Here is a 17,853-nt window from a genome sequence, read left to right on the forward strand (position 1 = left end):
TGACTCGTTGACATTCAAATCTGCACCTCAAATTGGTGGGGACATGTTTTGTAAACCTGAAGGACAGCCAATATAGACGATTATTGCAGCTATATGGAAAAATTCCATTTTGGACGAACAAGAAAATTTTGTTAACTTGATTTCGGACATGACTAATTATTAATTATATTGAAAATGTCCATGACATAAATGCAAATTTTTTTTCTTTCTACTTTTTTACTTGGGAATGGTTTTTTATAATCTGTACCGTTTTTGTTTGAACTCAGTATCAAGTTAGAAATGAATAGAACTTTTAAATTCTTCTGATCCTCATTAACTTCGATTTTCAAAGCTGCCGGTGCACTTACATTTTAAATTGTGTTAACGTGAAGTACACTACAAACATGCAACCATCTAATTACACCTAATTTGTCTAAAATGATTGACTAAAAATAATTAACTTTGCCTATTTATTGAAGTAACTTCTATTTTTTCAGGCCGCACTAAATATGTTCTTCCATTAGATGGTAGGTGTAACCACTAATCAATTATTCACACCGCTCTATCAATAAAATTGGAACTTGTGTTTAAATTGATTTGTTGAAAGACTTCAGTTTTGCAACAATACTTACATTCACATCATTTGTTTCCAGTCGTGCAAAGGCGGTGTTTCCCCTTCTCTGTCGTCACCAACCAGTCACGATCGGGGCTCCTTAACGTGTCATTTCCATGTTCATGCCCCCGCTACCCCCCTCCCCCCACCCCCCTCGTCCGGATTGCGAGGATTTTTATTTTGCATGCAGTAGTTGTGCATTAAAATAACAGTCGTGTGTTTGTGTGGATGCGTAATCGTGGTCCAACCACTCCCTCTATACCTGGATACATGTGAAGCGGGATGCATGCGACGGGCGGTGGAGCGACTGACAGCGATGCCGCAGACAGCCAGCACTGTGCAGCGGAGAGGATGGAGAGGACGCCCGCGGGGGAACTGCAGCGTCGGACCGACGAACAGCATCAGGGACCTTCTTCAGCATCATGCGGCGTGTTCGGTAAGTGCACAAAATAGACACTATTAAAATGGCCCATTCGTGCTTAAAGTGAAGTGGAGATTAATAGGAAGATGGGTCGTGTTGGGGGGGGATTGAGAAGAGCTGGCAATGTGATGCAGTTGGTGGTACTAAATGGCTCCCAGTGAAAGTAAATGTGGTTTGATGAAATGGTGGTTATCTTAGATGCGACATGGTGCTTGATAAATCTTAGGAGTCGAGTCCATACAGTCTCACTGAGGGTGTTGGTGGTCCACAGTTGCACCCAGCACACAATGAAATAGAAATGGAATGTGTTTTTTTTTTGTCGTATGGTACAACAAAATTGGGGCACAGGTCCAAGTTTCTGTTTACAAATGAAAAAACTAAGACAGCTAAAACATTGGAGTGAATAACCATGGCAAGATGAGTATTACTTACCTGACACTGGAATAATGTAAATGTTAAAAAAAAAAAATGTAACGACATAAAAAAATATGGTTTTGATGCTAACACTTGAAATACATAGCTGTTTTAATGTAAGACTTAGTACAGTCAATGCAACTTTTCATCTTTCAATCTCCCCTCTAGATAAATTGTTTGGAAAGAGGCTACTACAGGCCAGACACTACATATTGTCAAGGAAGTCCTGGCTGAAGATGGTTCCCACGGAAAACTGCGACATCCTGATGACATTCCCAGGTACTGTAAAGCATCTCTGTTTTGTTTTTATTTTACAAACAAATTCATAGCACAACCCCCCCCCCCCAAATCTAATATGAAATACATTTTTTGACAGTCATTTTACTCAGAACTGTTTTTGATTGTAAGAAGTTCTCCTTGAAAATCAAGCTACAGGAGAGAGTTTCCGCCAGACAGTGAGCAGATGTCCTTCTAGAACAATGTTGCGAGCTAGCTTGATTTATTCCATCTTGTCTATTACGTCGTGAATAGATTTTACGCCTTAGCTCACAACCTTGCATAACACTCGACATTCAAGATTCAATAGCAACACAGCCTTTCTAGGATGTAAAACTTGACTCGATGTGGTATCGGTTCACAGTATCAGTGTTTTTAAAAGTACAGAAACTGCTATCGGTAGCATTCGCAAAATCTTTTATGTTTTATACTAAATCTAACAGTTAAAAATTCTATGCCACCTGCATGCTCTCTGGGTACTTGAATTTCCGAACATAGTCCAAAATAAAACAACTCCATCGATACGGAGTAGACTGCTCACCTGCTCACCTATGTAAAGACAGCCTGTGTATACTTAATGTGCAAACATATTACATTGATTGAAGGCATGATGTGTCAGTCCTCCCCATAGAAACAAACACCTCAGAATAATTGGACGCATGATCAGGAATAGAACAGCCGTAAAAATAAAATGATGCCCCTCTGAAACTAAAGTGCTCAGTAGCACTAATCATGAGACCACTTTGTACCTTAAATATTAAAGTTACGATTAGCAGTAACTTTAAAGAGTACCCCAAAGGTACAAGCAATCTTTTTTCCTGTCAGTGGTGCAGTAGGAGGTTACAAACTCCACTAATGGTTGTCTTATTTATTTCATTGGTCATATAATACATGTTATTTCTTATGATTTGCTTTCTCTCTCTAGATTCAGTAGATGACCACACTTTGTTGTGGCTCCTGAACCAGATCCGTGTTGGAGTCCCACAAGTCAGTATTCAAGTCCGACAGCATAAACACACGCAGGCTTATGCCTTCTTCATCACCACTACGTTTGAGAAGTAAGACTCTTGCAGGAATCCCTGCTCTATCGTATTCTATCGTTAAATGTGGAAACATTCAACAGTTTGTTTTAATAAACTCACTAATTCAAAACAGAAACAGTCTAGCTTGAGCACAGTGCTATTTTCCAATTTAATCCTGCTGCACTTTTGTCTTCAGTTTACTGCGGGGAGCGGAACAGATGAGTATGCACAAGGCTGTCAAGCCGCAGTTTGGTGGCGGGATGCGACGCTTTTCTTGCGAAGAGGACAACATCTACGAGAACATCGAGAGCGAGCTCTGCTTTTTTACATCGCAGGTTGGATGTCAAAAATGGTGCTTTGATGGCATTCTCGAATCGTACCGCTTAACGTCGGATAACAGGATGTCGTATTTCTTTCACAAAAATTATTCTCTGAAATATGCCAAGTGAGGAAGATGTGTCTTGTTTGTTTTTAGGAGCGTCAGAGCATCATCAAGTATTGGCTCGACAACCTGCGAGCCAAACAGGGAGAAGTGCTTCACAACATTCACTTTCTGGAGGGACAACCCATTAGTATGCTTATTTACATTGGCTTTCACTTCTTCCATCTGGGGATACATTTTGAACAACCTAACTTTTTTAGTCTTGGTGGCTTAGTGGCCAAATGTTACCATTTGTGTGAGTATCTGGGTGTGAGCTGTCGCTAATAGCAGCTCCTGCCTGAGTGTGCTTGTTGTGTTTTATTGCTCTTTATTGGCTCTCCTTGAGAAGCTACATCAGGGAACACTGTAGAAACTTAAGCCACAATGCAATGATACATAATCATCACTACTGTACTGTTTTGAAAGGCTGGCATCATGTATTCAAATTTGGGTCTGTGGTCTAGTTCCAGAGCTGGTAGCCCGTGGTGTGATCCATCAGATGTTTCCTCTCCACGAGCAGAGGATTCTAAATCAGCTGATGACATCATGGGTCCAGGCTGTTTGTGAAAGGCAGCCTCTGGGTAAGTAACTGGAAATCATCAGCAGAAATATCAGTTGTTTGGTAGGTGTTGATATTTGCTGCTGTAAGTACGTTTACCCCCATGATGCAGACGATATCTGCGACTACTTTGGAGTGAAGATCGGCATGTACTTTGCCTGGCTTGGTTTCTACACCAACTCTATGCTTTACCCTGCTGTCATTGGCTTTCTCCTGTGGATACTTGCAGAAGCTGATCAGGTACCTTAAAGAGGAAGTGAACCCAAAGATTGTCTTTACAATATGTTGTTTGTGCCCCCACTTGTCTGAACACGATATTCTGATTAACAATATGAGGTGAGCAGCAAAATTCCCCTGTTTTTATCCATCTCAGTCGACTGAAAATGACAACATCACAGTTGTATCAAGCCACAACCGATCACGGTTCATCTTGATGTCATTTTCAGTCGACAGCAAGTGGCAAAATGGCCGCCCCCTGAGATGGATACAAACAGGTGAATTTTTCCTGTTTAATTCATATTCCACAAATGAAACATTAATCTGAACACAGTGTTTCGACTAGTCAGGCTCCACAGAAAATATTATTACGAAGAAAATTTGGGGGTTGACTTCCACTTTAAAGCATATATCATAGCATGCGGTTGACACAGGGACCTCACAAATAGAACGCTTGTTAGGAATGGCATGTTTGGACCATCACGTCTGGGGGCAGCCCCTTCTACAGTCCCAATACTGGTATTTAAGGACAGTATCTGTGTCTTTGTTTTGTTTAGACCAGCCAGGACATCTGCTGTGTGGTGTTTGCACTCTTCAATGTTGTGTGGGCAACTTTGTTTTTGGAGCGCTGGAAGAGGCGAGAAGCCGAGTTGGCCTACAGGTGGGGGACCCTTGACACCCCTGCAGAGTCCTTGGAGGAGCCAAGACCCCAATTCAGGGTAAGCATCACTGTTAAATTCAGGAGAGGTATGATACATTTGAATGAGGTCTTTTGGATTTTTTTTTTTTAAATAATGATGAAAAAAAAGTTTTAATAAACCATTATGTATTTTTTTTTTCTCCCAATACATTAACATTGGTCATTGTGATGGTACAGTTTGGTTTGTTGTTGTTCTACCCCAAGGGCGTAAAACGCTGTAGTCCCATAACAGGCTGTGAAGAGTTCTACTATCCACCATGGAAGAGGGCAATGTTCAGATGGCTAGTCAGCCTCCCCATCTGCCTCCTTTGTCTCTGTTTTGTCTTCCTTATCATGCTCCTCTGTCTGGAACTGCAGGTTTGGCCCACAGAACACAATAGAAAGCTTGTGTGTCTTTCAATATGTTCCATCCTAGGTTAAACAACACGTTTAAATATTCTATACAATTCATGCTAAGTGCTTTCAAATAACTGCAGGGATTTGATGTACAAATATAAATGAATTGCCCCTATCAAATATGTATAATATAGCTAATAATTGACCTTCCAGGAAGTGGTAATGGAGATTCAAGAGCTTCCTGGCATCACAAGATTTATTCCCAAGATCCTTCTGGCCATCACTGTAACCATATGTGATGAAGTTTATAAGAAGATTGCCTATTGGCTCAATGATATGGGTAATTATCACCATTTTCTTTTTTTTTTTTTACATAGAAATATTTACACGATTTGCTTTAATGACCCGACGATTCTGTTTAATTTTCCAGAAAACTATAGACTTCAGAGTGCCTATGACAATAATCTCATCATCAAGATGGTTTTTGTGAGTCGCTCCCCCCGACCCGCGTTGACTTTTACTAGCTGTATCACAATACTCATTCAAGTGTGACTGAATACTTGCGATGTTCTCTGTTGTTGTACAGTTTGAGTTCATCAATTCTTACCTAAGTCTTTTTTACATTGGATTCTACCTCAAGGATATGGAGCGACTAAAGGAGGTGAGACAAGAATAATTATTATTCATTCTTCATTCATTCTAGCTTTTTTTTTGCCCATAAAATGGAACATGATTCAAGTTTCCAATTTCTTCACAGATGCTTGCGACACTACTGATTTTCCGTCAGTTCCTCCAGAACATTAAGGAGGTCCTTCAGCCTTACCTCTATGAACAAAACAAGCTGGGTGTCTTCACCCCCAAGGTGCTGTGGGAACTTCTACAAGCCATCATGCTCAAGTATGGCCGCCTGGCTCTGGGAAAGGCCCAAGCGTCAATGACGGCTTACTCCTTTTTGGGGCCCAGAGGACTCCCAGCAAACGACAGCACTGGTGTCGATACTCAGCTAAAGATGAGAGGGGATTTGAAAGCTGGATTTAGGCTGACGGAAGAAGAGTGGGATATGAATGACTGCAATGCACTGAAGCAACGAAAAGTTAGCTTCACAGAGAAGGTCGACTACCAGGATGTCGCCGCGGAAGGGCAGACGGCAGATGACAGCTTCCCCGAGGACAGCCCCACTCTGGTAGAGGACGGAATGGATCCATCCAGTATTTTTGACAGTTGTGATGAGGACAGCGACCTTGAATTGATGGCTCAGGTGTGCTTGCAGTATTTCATTTTCATTTTGTTTCCAAAACGGAAGATGCTTCTGTTTGGAATTTCCCTAGTATAATCAAATCTAATACAATTATTTATGGAGGTTGAAGACACAAATAGTGAAAACCCCTGACACACTCAAAAATATTTATAACTGACAAAAATCAAAGTTGCAGATATATTACCTCAAACTATGATCCTAAATTACTAGAATATTGTTTTCAAAATCATCTTAGTCCATTTTTTTTTCATTTTCAGGACACCAGAGAGAATAGCGCCGTATCCTCTTCAAGAGAATCAAATGGTCTCCGTCAGAGAAGAAAGACCATGGACGAGGCCAAAGAGGACAAGAAATCCTGGATGGATCCACCAGAAGAACCCCAAACCTTCACTCTAGCGCAGGCTGAGATCGAAAGTTGTATGCAGACATATGAGGTGGGTTGCCCAGAAGTTAAACATTTAATCCAATTTGTTTATACTTTAATCACATAAGAGTACAGGTGGACTTGCGGTGATATTAATTTGACCTGTCAACCTAACTGTTCTGTTAATGCAGGATACACTTCAGGACTACCAGGAGATGTTCATTCAATTTGGCTACGTGGTGCTTTTCTCCTCTGCGTTTCCTCTGGCGGCCATGTGTGCGCTCATCAACAATATAATCGAAATTCGTAGTGATGCCCTCAAGCTCTGTACGGGCCTGCAGAGGCCATTTGGCCAAAGGGTTGAGAACATCGGGCAATGGCAGGTCAGTGCGCTCGGACAGCCAAAAAGCCTTCGGGGCTTACACTTTGTATTGGGGTCTATGATAGCCTGTGGCAAAAAAATCTGGATTTTTCTCTGAACCCCTAGACTGCAATGGAGGCCATGGGCTTGATAGCCATTCTTGTTAACTGTTACCTGATTGGTCAGTGTGGTCAGCTGCAGCGTCTTTTCCCCTGGTTGAGTCCTGAGATGACTGTCATCTCCATTGTTTTGCTGGAGGTAAGCGTTGCAGTCATACGCACTTAAACATTTGATTTTCCAAAGAAAAGCACATTTCTTTAAATAAAGACTTGGAAATTAAAACAGTTTTCAATCTGAATAATCGATTCATTGAAAGATTAAATGATGATTAAAATGATTGTTAGTTGCAACTGTAATAACATTAAATTAATGACTTAAGTGTCTTGATCAATTCTAAGAAAAAAAATGCTTTTCTCCCCCAAAAAATAAAACGTTTCCAATAACCGCAAACCTTTGTATATCTCAGGCGTTAGTGGACAGATGCTGCTTGAGACTTTTTTTTTTTTTTTTTATATTCAGGCAAGCAGGCTGTGATGCACACTGTTTAGTATTCTGGAGTAGTTTATGTCTCGATTTATACAGTTTGTCTGCCAAGCATTTGGCTTCTGCCTGGAAACACTATGAATCAATTTGTCGACTGGAAACTTTTATTAATTATTCTTCTGTGTCAGAGCAAGGAGCCTATTCAATCCAAAACAAGCCGGTTTGGGTTGCTGAATTATGAGATGAAAATTGGTGCATTTTGTTACAATGTTCCATCAATCTTCTAAATGTCAGAATTTTAATGATGTAAAATTCTCGAGGTAGCTGAGTTCACACATTATATTCATCAAGCATCCATCTATCCATTTTATGTAATGCTCGTCCTCTCTCGGGTCCAGGGAGAGCTAAGTGGAGCGATCCCAGTAGTGTGTGTTTGTAACGGTCCACACAAAATCTCACAGGAGTTTTTGTACAAATGTATTTTTTTGTATACAGAATGAAAATCAAAATATGATTTATGGACCTTGATGTGTGATGTGTGCGTGTCCCTCTGTGGTCTGGTGGTTTACAGCACTTTGCCATCCTCCTAAAGTACGTCATCCATGTTGCCATCCCTGATATCCCCACTTGGGTAGCAGAAGAGATGGCCAAGCTAGAATACCGACGAAGGGAAGCTTTCAAGGTATAGTTGGCATATAACTTGAAAGACCTTCGGCCATCGCAAGGTTTGCGTCTGATGTGAAGTGATGTCATAATTGTGTAAATGTGTCTTTTGGTTTGAGGGTTTTTTTGTAACTACATGTTGAGTGGATGCATTTCTCAGATTTTCTTTTCACAGATCATGTTTAACATGCTGTCAAGTCATGACAGTTCTGACGAATATAACAAAAATGTTTTTCTCCTTCATCCCGACCCTCTCCACTTATCACCTCCCAATCAGAGGCATGAACTACAGGCACAGCAACATTTCCAGCAGCAGCTCAGACGTCGCCGCGAGGAGGAGGATCTTCAGCGTCAGGCGGAGGCGCGTCAGGAGTGCCATAAATCAGACGTTCATCACCAGCACCACCACGAAAAAGCGGCGGGCGGAAAACCCAAAAGACCCAGCTCACTGCTTGGAAATAACAATGTGATGAAGCTGAAGCAGATCATTCCCCTTCAGGGTAAGTTCTCCTCTGGCAGCTCCCGTTCCCCTGCTCAGTCACCCACCGGTGGAGAGGCCAAGCTGCCGGGGTTCCTCAAGTTTTTAAAGTCAACAGAGGTGAAAAAAGAGCCAGCTACAGCTGCGGGATCACCAGGATCAATGGGAAGCTCTTCGGCGACCTCTAGCGGCCAAGAGCGAAATCAATCTCCAAACAGGACATTCAGTCCGGGTAAGCTGTTCAGTTTCAGCAAATCGGAGGCAACGGTAGTGTGTGCTAACGGAACGCAGCCTCCCGGCCAGCCGGACAGTTGCCATACCAACAAGGCTGACCTCAACTCAACTCATGAGGAATTGCTATCAAATGAGTCTGATAAAGGAGAGGCTGACTTAGAAAGCTCAGGCTCAAAGAATTAAAAAACATTTTGAGTGTAAAAAAAAAAAAAAAAAGGGGTCTAGGTAAGGCACCGGCACAGTAGTGACACATGTCAAGTCTGGCCTATGGAAAGTCATTTAAAGCCATCAAGTCCAGCAGCGACATTATCTCAATTGGATTCTTGTCCCAACTTTGACAAGGGAAGTACAAACCCTCCATTTTGTTTTGTTTGTTGCGTGTGGTTAGTTTGGCTCATCCCACAAGACTGCTTGAATTCAAGAGCACAAACTAATCTCCGGACATTTGCCTGCAGGGGATTTTTTTTTTGCTAGACAGCAGAATATTTTTTCCCATTAATTACTCGTGGAATAATGCTTAAACGGCTTTTCATACTTGCTGAACATGTGTGAGGTCAACAGTTAAATGCACCTTTGTTATGTTACCAGTTCTTACAGCTTCCATGTAAATATGTGTACAGTGAATGTGACCCTCTGAATGAAACTTTGAAACTATTGCATGGCTCAGTCCCATTCCAGGCTTGGTTGTCCTTTTCAAGCCTGCATTGAATGCATACAGTGCACGAGTCACCTGTCCGTGTGTTCTTTAGCACTTTAAAAAGCCAACATATTCTTCTGCAATAGCCAACATTTCAGTCACTGTGACCATGAAAAGTCTTATATTTTTCTCAAATTTGATTTTTTTAAAATGAATTATTTTGCTACGTGAATTAGTGAATGTATTCCGAATGCAAATCACTTGAATCAAGTCAAATTAGTATGCATTTAATAAACGTCACAGAGTAAAAAAAATAAAAACGTGTCTCGGTTGATTAGAGAGTTTGGACATGTTATTAATTTTGATACTGTGTAAATAGCTAGACATTATGAAATGAGAAATAATTTTTGGAAGTGTCGTTGAAGAATCCTCGTTCCTCTGTCTGTCCTAGGTTGTTTGTTCGTGTATTTCCCAGACCAAATCACTTACTCTTTTTTGATTGATAGTAGGAGACACACAAGTAATTATATAATCAATATTCAGACAAAAATCTTTGTCAGTCATTGATTAAAAACATAAACGTGCCAAAAAGTAGACTGGTCAACAAATGTTTTATTGATTACATTTTGTAGTACATCACGGTAATTCGATCAATCAATCATTAATTCTTGGTGACAGAAACCACATATAGTATTTCTCAAGGCAACTGCGACTTGTTTTCTGAAGGTCAGTTTCAATCCTCCCATCTGCCGCATAAGAATGCGCAACCCACAGCGTGTATCGCTTTTCCACACGATACACAAGTTCTTAATGGCTTGCTAGCACCTCCAGGATTTCAGAACCAGAAAGACTCCCAAGTCCTGCTTTCCAACACAGACGTTCAGTGCGAAAGTGATTTGCGTCCCTTCAACATTCGCCGCAAGATCACTTCAATTCCTCCACGTGTGCTGAGCCTCTTGATCCAGCCGTGGGTCCTCTTGCGTTTCAGGTTTTTAGGCTGATACTCATTTCCTCTTTTCTTTGTCCGCACCTGCTGGTATTGCCACGGAAGCTGCCGGAAGACTCCCATGTCCTTGGCTTGGGAAGGAAGCAGTCCACTTGCGGACATCTGTTGATCTGCAGGAGCTCTGGGGCCAAGCCAGTTGCTAAACAAACGGAGGTGAGATTTCCCATTTGTTGCTGGGACGCTAGGGGAAGAAGAAAATACTTTAAACAGTCTATTATCAGCACAATTTTGTCACTTTTGTGTGGAATAAATGCATTGGATTGCACAGATCAACAGGATATCAAAGATTTAATTAGAGATGACTATATGTCCCTTTTGAAGCTTATTTGAAAAACGTCTTTTTTTCTAGCACATCGATTTCTGAGACACATATGGCTAACATTTTAGAACTGCACTGCTGCAAATCTTAATGTTTTATTTAACACTAGTTAGCTTACTTCTCTAAAGCATTCAACTCCAACTACCTTAGTAAAAACATTGGTTGCACAGTCAACGAGGCAAGCTGCTAGCCTCATACTACGCTTACGCGTCAAATTAAGAAGATATCCGTCAATAAAAAGAAGAAAGAAAGGAGTGCATGATTACCTATTTAAATGTGTTATTCGACGCAACCGGGAAAAAGATGTTAGAATAGTATTCATTTTGGTAATATAGCAGAATTTCAGAAGTATGTGGACGTTGAATGTCACGGCTCTTCTTCTACGTCTTGGGTGTGACGGCGGAAGTGAGTATGCAAGTTAGTGGTACACCAGCGTCAACTGCAGCTCGGGAGATGACACTGCATATACAACAACAACTGTTTTCAGTTCCAACCTGATTTTCCTGTCAAAATTCATTTAGTTTGCAGTTTTTTTGTCTTCTCAGTACGACCACCATGTAAATTAAGTGAGGGAAACATTTTTTTGTGCAAATTGATTTTTTTGTCTCCTTTTTGCCATGTTATATTTAATTATATATAATATGTAAATATAAATGCAATTATTATTTAAGGACATGTGTTGAGTTGGTACTTCTACTTTTACCAGAATCTTTATGGCACACATCTTTATTTCATCTTAAATATAGAATATAAATACTTTGGTCACCTTGTGTAAATTACAGTACTTTTACAGGAGTCTCCTTTTTATATAATACTATATGATGCTTAAGTACAGAAGATAAATACTTTTGGTACCCATCAGTACTTCAGCTTGTTAGTATAAGGCCAACAAAACCTACTGCAGTTTCCATTCCATTCATTCATTGGCATGCAGCAAATACAGTGTACAGACGAGACAATGAATAATATTTGGGATTTGTCAGGTGTTCATTTATAAAATAAACAAAGCACAAGGCTCTTGGTAGCTTTTGCTTACTCCTTGAGTCCTTTGCTTGCGACCTGCAGCCAAGCGCAAGGAGGGCTGCACTGCTTTTGCCAAGCCTTAGCAACAAGAAACAACACGCTTCTATTGGCCACAACTGAGCGCTTGGCTCGCTCCTATTGGCTCTCTTTGCTGCCTGTCAGAAGTGAAGCCGGCCCTGCGCAGCGAGGGGCAACGGGGCTGGGTGGTACTTCTGCCTTGGTGCGCAATAACTGATGCTGAGAGAAGGGAGAGGGGAAAAAAAACATTGCATTTTTTTCCAGATGTGCATTTTATCACAATCCAAACTGGGCATTTTTATGCATGCACGCTCTGTCGTCTTAAAACATTGTATAGTCTTCATACAATGGTGATGCAAGCGTTGCTTTTTTGCAGCATTAAATGCATGGTTTTGTCGGCCCTCGGCGGTCATCTGGTTGACTTCCAAACACCGTCATCAATCTGAGCAGCAGGTAAGAACACACGACATTATATTTTAACGTGCAGTAAATATAATGCGGTCTAATGGTCTCCTGTCCAGTAAGAGTCATCTGCAACAATGTGGTGGCGCAAAAAAATAGCTGTTGTCATTTGAAAAAAACAAAACAAAACGGCCTGGACGTTGTTACGTGGAATTTTCTCGTTTAATCTCAGAATGCAGTCCTATCATGCAAAGTTCTGTTATAAAATTGCCTGCGTTGATTGTATGCGGCGTGGAGGCGGTGTTGTTGAGTCATCATAGCCATGCACATTTAACACGGTTGTTGCAAGATTATCACTGGCACCAGCAAGAAGTAGGGTTACGCATTACTGAAAGTGCGCATATTTGGTGCCAAACTGCGCCATGCGGCAACATGTGTATCAATCCACGCTGGAGTAATAATAATAATGACAATAAAGAGCAGTACACGGTGAATCAGCTGTCAGACGGATCAACCTAAATATTATGCAGTGCAGACAGCACATCGTCTGTTTTATTTTTTTGTTTTTTTTTGAAGGGTTGATGGATTGGAATTGGAACGGCATTTTGCTGTCTGCACAAACACGCACACACACACACATTCATACATGTGACATTGGAGTCAACGGTTGAGACGTTGAGTTGATTTTGTCTTGAGTGACTCAGAGTCAGTTGTGACCATGTGCTTGTTATGCATTTATTTTATTACTGTCTGTTTAAAAAAAAAAAAAAAAAAAGCAATTGGAAGTGCACTAGTAGCTGCTCTTAATCCCCTTTTAACTAGCAAATGATCCCAAATTTTATTTTCCAGCTAAAATGTTTTTATTCCACCCCTACTCGTACATATAAGTATCACAAATGCCATTGTTATCAATGGTCAATTAACTGTATTTATTTCTGTTTCCATTCTATATTTTTGACACAAATCATGTACAGTTTGTTGCAGGACGTCACCATGCTGACCACCATCACAGAAGGAATACTTTGCTGCCTAACTGGGAAGGCCGCCCGTCTAGTTTTACCATTAGAGTCGACGGAGCCCTCCGACGGTTTTGAGTTTGTGGAGGTGAAACCCGGACGAGTCCTGCGAGTGCGTCACATCGTCCCCGAGCGTCAGCCTGTAGTCAGCGATGATTACATGGCAGCCCGGGAACAGAAAGACACTGTTCATGATGAGCCTAAAAATGACACTAACAGCGGTGTCCACTGCAAGAGGAAGATCACAGTGTATCGCAACGGCCAGCTGGTGATTGAGAATCTTGGCGATGTTTTGCACTCTGAGATCCTTCAGTGCCAAGATGGTGATCTGGAGCCATGTAGTACTGTCGAAGTGGAGCTGGCTGACTACAAAGACTTGGCCTCGTCTCCAGACCCCAACCCTGTCCCTCCTCCTGTTCCTCCAACTCCCGGTGAGCAAAAGCCTGCCCCACCTCCTCGCCGCCGACGCAGGAAGCCCAAGCGCACCGTGCTGATCGACTCCAAGAGGGTGATCTCTAGTTGCAAGGGGACGCACTCGGACGTAGCGTTGTTCTTTGTGCACGGTGTCGGAGGCTCGTTGGACATATGGAGCAGCCAATTGAACTTTTTCTCTCGGCTGGGCTATGAGATCATTGCACCGGACTTGGCGGGGCACGGGGCCAGCACGGCCCCACAGATTGCGGCAGCGTACACTTTTTACGCTCTGGCGGAGGATCTACGCGCTATCTTCAAGAGATACGCTCGTAAACGCAACATTCTCATTGGTCACTCTTATGGGTAAGTGCTTAGACCATATCCAACCAATCTACTCTTCTAAACTCATTAACTGCCAGCCTAGTCAAAATGGAGTATAGATTTTCATATCCATCAATGGTTATCAAAATAGTAAATACTCACAAAATCTAAAAAAAAAAACAGGGTTCGCAAATTGTAATAGTGATTATTTGAAAATGTAAACACGGGGAGATACTGTATTTACAGAAAGGAAATGTTGCATGGAATAATGTATCTATAACCTAATCATCATGATAAATCATTAACATGATAAGTCGACATAAATTAATTGCCAAGAATGACATGATACTTATATCAATATTGAGCAGGATAAAATTCTGATGACCGATTAATCAGCGAATCCTTCCAAAAGGTGTCTGATCCCTGGTTTAGCTTCATTTCAAACCACATGATTTTAGTGGCTAACATCTTCACACTATGTTTTACAGAGTGTCGTTTTGTACATTCTTGGCCCACGAATATCCTGACCTGGTCCACAAGGTGGTTATGATCAATGGAGGCGGTCCCACAGCTTTGGAGCCCAGCCTCTGTTCCATCTTCCAACTTCCTTCGTGTGTCCTCCACTGTCTGTCCCCTTGCTTGGCCTGGAGTTTCCTCAAGTAAGTTCATCTGCACCAACATTAGACAAGATTACAAAATGGGGATGTGGAAGAGCTCAATTTGACTTCTTAGGCTTTGACACATACAGTATAGCTTCTGCAAGTGGGGGGGTTCATAATTGCCCAGTCATCAAGACTAATTTTGATTGATTTTTTTTTTCAAATTGAAGAGCTGGATTTGCCCATCAGGGTGCCAAAGAAAAGCAGCTTTTGAAGCAGGGCAACGCCTTCAATGTGTCTCCATTTGTACTGCGTGCCATGATGAGCGGCCAATACTGGCCCGAGGGCGATGAGGTTTACCATGCTGAGCTCACAGTGCCCATCCTTCTGGTTCATGGCATGTGTGACAAGTTTGTGCCCATGGATGAAGACCAACGAATGGCAGAGGTAAATCGTCCCCCGGTAACACTGATTAAAAAATAAACGTGTGCATTTGGATTCATGTTGTTTCCCTCTTTTAGATCCTCCTATTTGCCTTTCTAAAAGTCATCGAGGAAGGAAGTCACATGGTGATGATGGAGTGTCCCGACACTGTCAACACACTCCTTCACGAGTTCTTTCTATGGGAGCCCGATGTGTCCAAAAAAGACTGCGGCAAGACAGACATGGAGAAGTGTGTCGCATTCAGTGACACTCTCCACATGCCGAGAATCAGCAAGTCTAATGACAAATAACCAATAAGGATTCCGGCGGGTTCTTGTCGAGGAATTATTAAGTAGACGGCCTTTTTGTGGCTGTTGTCAAAATGTTCTTCAGGCTGCTTCCGGGCTGAGAGCTGTTACATACAAGGCCATGTCTCGAGGAAGAGGGCGGCCGCTGGTGCTCAAAGATTAAGCTGGAATACTGGCACGTTGCAAAGCAGAGAACAAAGATGAGAGAAACTGATGCAAATATAAAGTCATTGTGCATTTTTTTTACTTCTACCTATTTTTGTGCACACGACTGGAGGTCAAAAGCACTGTTACAAGTCACGACGATTGTGTCGTGTTTCTTGGAAACAACTGCGACGCGCAAAAGTCATGAAATGTGCCGATTTCCTTGCCTGTGTCTTTTATATTACGTCAAATGCTGCAAGATTATACACTAAAATTTGGCTCAAGCTTTCATGTCTGTTTGTCCAGTGGAAATTTCTGGACGGACACTTATGGGACATGTTACAAATTATGCAACATTAATTTATAGTACAGAACTACCCAGACATATATTGCAACTCAGATATTATAGATTGGAAATTATTTTGAGCTGTTGCTGCTTAAATGACAAATCGTCGCTGTCGTGTGGAAACCTATGCCTAAATTTGCTCAATTCCTCATTTTTATCATAAATTGATACTATTGCTAAGTCCCCTATTAGGGTCTATTATTTTTACAAGTTAAAAATTAGTACTTTAGCCATACAATTTCTAATAACTCAAAGAAATATACAGTTATATTCCTAAATAAATGACGGTTTTACGATGATTCCACCCGACAATGACAATCCAAAGGGAATGTTTGTGTGTTATTTACCACACGGTTGCATGGATATTTAATAGGGATCTACAAAACATGCTGTAGATATATATAAAAAATATGAACACATTAATTCCTTCAGTTAAGGAAAGTATTGAGGCGCTGCATTTGTGCAGAGGGGGGATTTTTTTCTCACCCAATGCTTTTTGCTTCAATCAAATTGTGTTACAGTGTATCTGTCAATATACAGTGATGCTTTGGGAGACAATTTTTTTTTTCCAGATAAAAGTCTTTGTTGGGATGGTTGAATTCAACTCACTTATTTGCAGACAGTAAACAAGTCTTCAAAAAAGAGGCTTGTTTGCCACTTGTAGTTGAAGTTTACCATCAAATCTAACAGAAAACAAAGAAATGTTTGTGTATTGATTTTTGTGTATTTAACAGTCACATGTCTTACACATAATGGGAAATGCCATAGATCGGCTAACGAAAAGCATCTATGTGGCTAACACTTCAAATAATGCATATTTCAACTCAAATGGCACACAAATAAGCAATATAACAATACAGTACTCACGTGGATATATTATTTATCTTCAGCAAAAATATAAATGGCACTTAGCGAGTCAAAGGAGCGTCCTCGTGATTGTAGTATACTGCCCCTGGTGGCCAAATCACACCTACCAGAAGGAGCCGCAATAATTTAGAGAAGAGGCACAAACTAATTCTTTACAATCAGTTAAATGATGTTGTCACTGTATGTTTTTAGAACGTGAACTGGTATACGTAGCTATTTTCCTTGTTAAGAAACACATTACAAATGTGATTTGGGATACGAGCATAGTCACAAAACAAAAGGAACTTGTCTCTCAAGCACCACTGTATTTTACAATTTATTCTGAAATTCCACAAACAGCCGTAGTCCAACGTAATAATTTGTTATTGTAATAACCCCTTCAAGCTCGTGTGGGGGTGGTTTTTTGTTTTGTTTTGTTTTTGTTTTGTTTTTCGCGAATTATTGCAAACTCTCCAGTCTGCCCACTTGGTGGCAAGAAGAAAGAATGATCTCAGCCTTTTGCTCACTCAAAGACATTCATTCATGAGTGCTGACTTGTCTCATAGTGGGACCGTAAAGTAAGAGTTCAAGTACAGAAAACTTTTATGATTGATCTCTGTCGGCAGTGGCCTATCATGGAAGGTGTTTTGAAACTGGTTGTACAGTGCTTCAAATCAAATGAGTTAACCAAAACAAATCTTGCTTCTCACACAATGCTGGTTTGTTATACAGTACAGTATATGCATTTGGACAGAGAGAGGATGCTATAAGAACAGTTTTATGCAACTAAATCAAAGTGGAAATGAGAGCAAGTCAAATTGTTGCCTCCACATATTATTTAATCTTTACGATTTACCCCAAAATCAACAATGCTACCAATGTAATGTTCTGTGCTATGTGTCTATTTTGATGTGAAAGGTCAGTAAAAGTGTATGGACTTACAGGGTGCACATGTACTTCCTTCTCTGCTACAAGTGTGCATACTTATTGTCAGTGATTCAGTGCTATATCTTCTTGTGATTAACAAAAATGTATTAATGTGATTATTGAATTTATTCATGGGAATCATAAGATATGCACTGCTTGAATGTGGATGCATATAACAACAATCCACACCTTTGGAGTTACATTGTATGAATGTGCCTTTTCTGGCATGAAATAAAACTGATCTTC

At 41.0% G+C, this 17,853-nt stretch overlaps 3 protein-coding genes across 3 annotated transcripts; 2 read left to right on the forward strand and 1 right to left on the reverse strand.

The window, feature by feature from the left end:
• Positions 1–874: 874 nt before the first annotated feature.
• Positions 875–9,657, forward strand: ano8a (anoctamin 8a). Its single transcript, XM_085930296.1, has 18 exons — positions 875–1,028; positions 1,596–1,706; positions 2,629–2,761; positions 2,922–3,060; positions 3,201–3,297; positions 3,611–3,727; positions 3,818–3,945; positions 4,479–4,640; positions 4,826–4,978; positions 5,171–5,297; positions 5,388–5,443; positions 5,544–5,618; positions 5,715–6,215; positions 6,473–6,649; positions 6,771–6,962; positions 7,067–7,198; positions 8,055–8,165; positions 8,424–9,657. Exons 1-18 carry the CDS (start codon positions 875–877, stop codon positions 9,039–9,041), a joined length of 3,183 nt encoding a protein of 1,060 aa, XP_085786422.1. The 3' UTR covers positions 9,042–9,657.
• Positions 9,658–10,087: 430 nt separating this feature from the next.
• On the reverse strand, positions 10,088–11,243 carry mrpl34 (mitochondrial ribosomal protein L34). The gene is made up of 2 exons (XM_085930343.1): positions 11,087–11,243; positions 10,088–10,682 (listed from the first exon to the last, which is right to left on the reverse strand). The coding sequence occupies exons 1-2, from the start codon at positions 11,140–11,142 to the stop codon at positions 10,376–10,378; spliced, it is 363 nt and encodes a 120-aa protein (XP_085786469.1). The 5' UTR covers positions 11,143–11,243; the 3' UTR covers positions 10,088–10,375.
• A 992-nt stretch (positions 11,244–12,235) lies between these two features.
• LOC147046490 (protein ABHD8-like) lies at positions 12,236–17,839 on the forward strand. Its single transcript, XM_085930272.1, has 5 exons — positions 12,236–12,314; positions 13,238–14,056; positions 14,503–14,673; positions 14,844–15,060; positions 15,135–17,839. The coding sequence occupies exons 2-5, from the start codon at positions 13,257–13,259 to the stop codon at positions 15,345–15,347; spliced, it is 1,401 nt and encodes a 466-aa protein (XP_085786398.1). The 5' UTR covers positions 12,236–12,314; positions 13,238–13,256; the 3' UTR covers positions 15,348–17,839.
• The last annotated feature ends 14 nt before the right edge of the window (positions 17,840–17,853 follow it).

This window comes from Syngnathus leptorhynchus, chromosome 14 (assembly GCF_054491065.1).
Source record: "Syngnathus leptorhynchus isolate UIUO chromosome 14, UIUO_Slep, whole genome shotgun sequence".
Lineage (NCBI taxonomy): Eukaryota > Metazoa > Chordata > Actinopteri > Syngnathiformes > Syngnathidae > Syngnathus > Syngnathus leptorhynchus.

What these genes read in the sequence shown, in the direction of transcription:
- ano8a (XM_085930296.1), top strand. Translation starts at nt 875, where the DNA reads ATGCATGCGACGGGCGGTGGAGCGACTGACAGCGATGCCGCAGACAGC. An exon ending in ACCTTGAATTGATGGCTCAG is followed by an intron (nt 6,216 to 6,472) that starts GTGTGCTTGCAG and finishes TTTCATTTTCAG; the next exon opens with GACACCAGAGAGAATAGCGC. An exon ending in GTTGTATGCAGACATATGAG is followed by an intron (nt 6,650 to 6,770) that starts GTGGGTTGCCCA and finishes CTGTTAATGCAG; the next exon opens with GATACACTTCAGGACTACCA.
- mrpl34 (XM_085930343.1), bottom strand. Translation starts at nt 11,142, where the DNA reads ATGAATACTATTCTAACATCTTTTTCCCGGTTGCGTCGAATAACACAT. An exon ending in CGAATAACACATTTAAATAG is followed by an intron (nt 10,683 to 11,086) that starts GTAATCATGCAC and finishes TTCTTCCCCTAG; the next exon opens with CGTCCCAGCAACAAATGGGA.
- LOC147046490 (XM_085930272.1), top strand. Translation starts at nt 13,257, where the DNA reads ATGCTGACCACCATCACAGAAGGAATACTTTGCTGCCTAACTGGGAAG. An exon ending in CTCATTGGTCACTCTTATGG is followed by an intron (nt 14,057 to 14,502) that starts GTAAGTGCTTAG and finishes TATGTTTTACAG; the next exon opens with AGTGTCGTTTTGTACATTCT. An exon ending in AAGACCAACGAATGGCAGAG is followed by an intron (nt 15,061 to 15,134) that starts GTAAATCGTCCC and finishes TCCCTCTTTTAG; the next exon opens with ATCCTCCTATTTGCCTTTCT.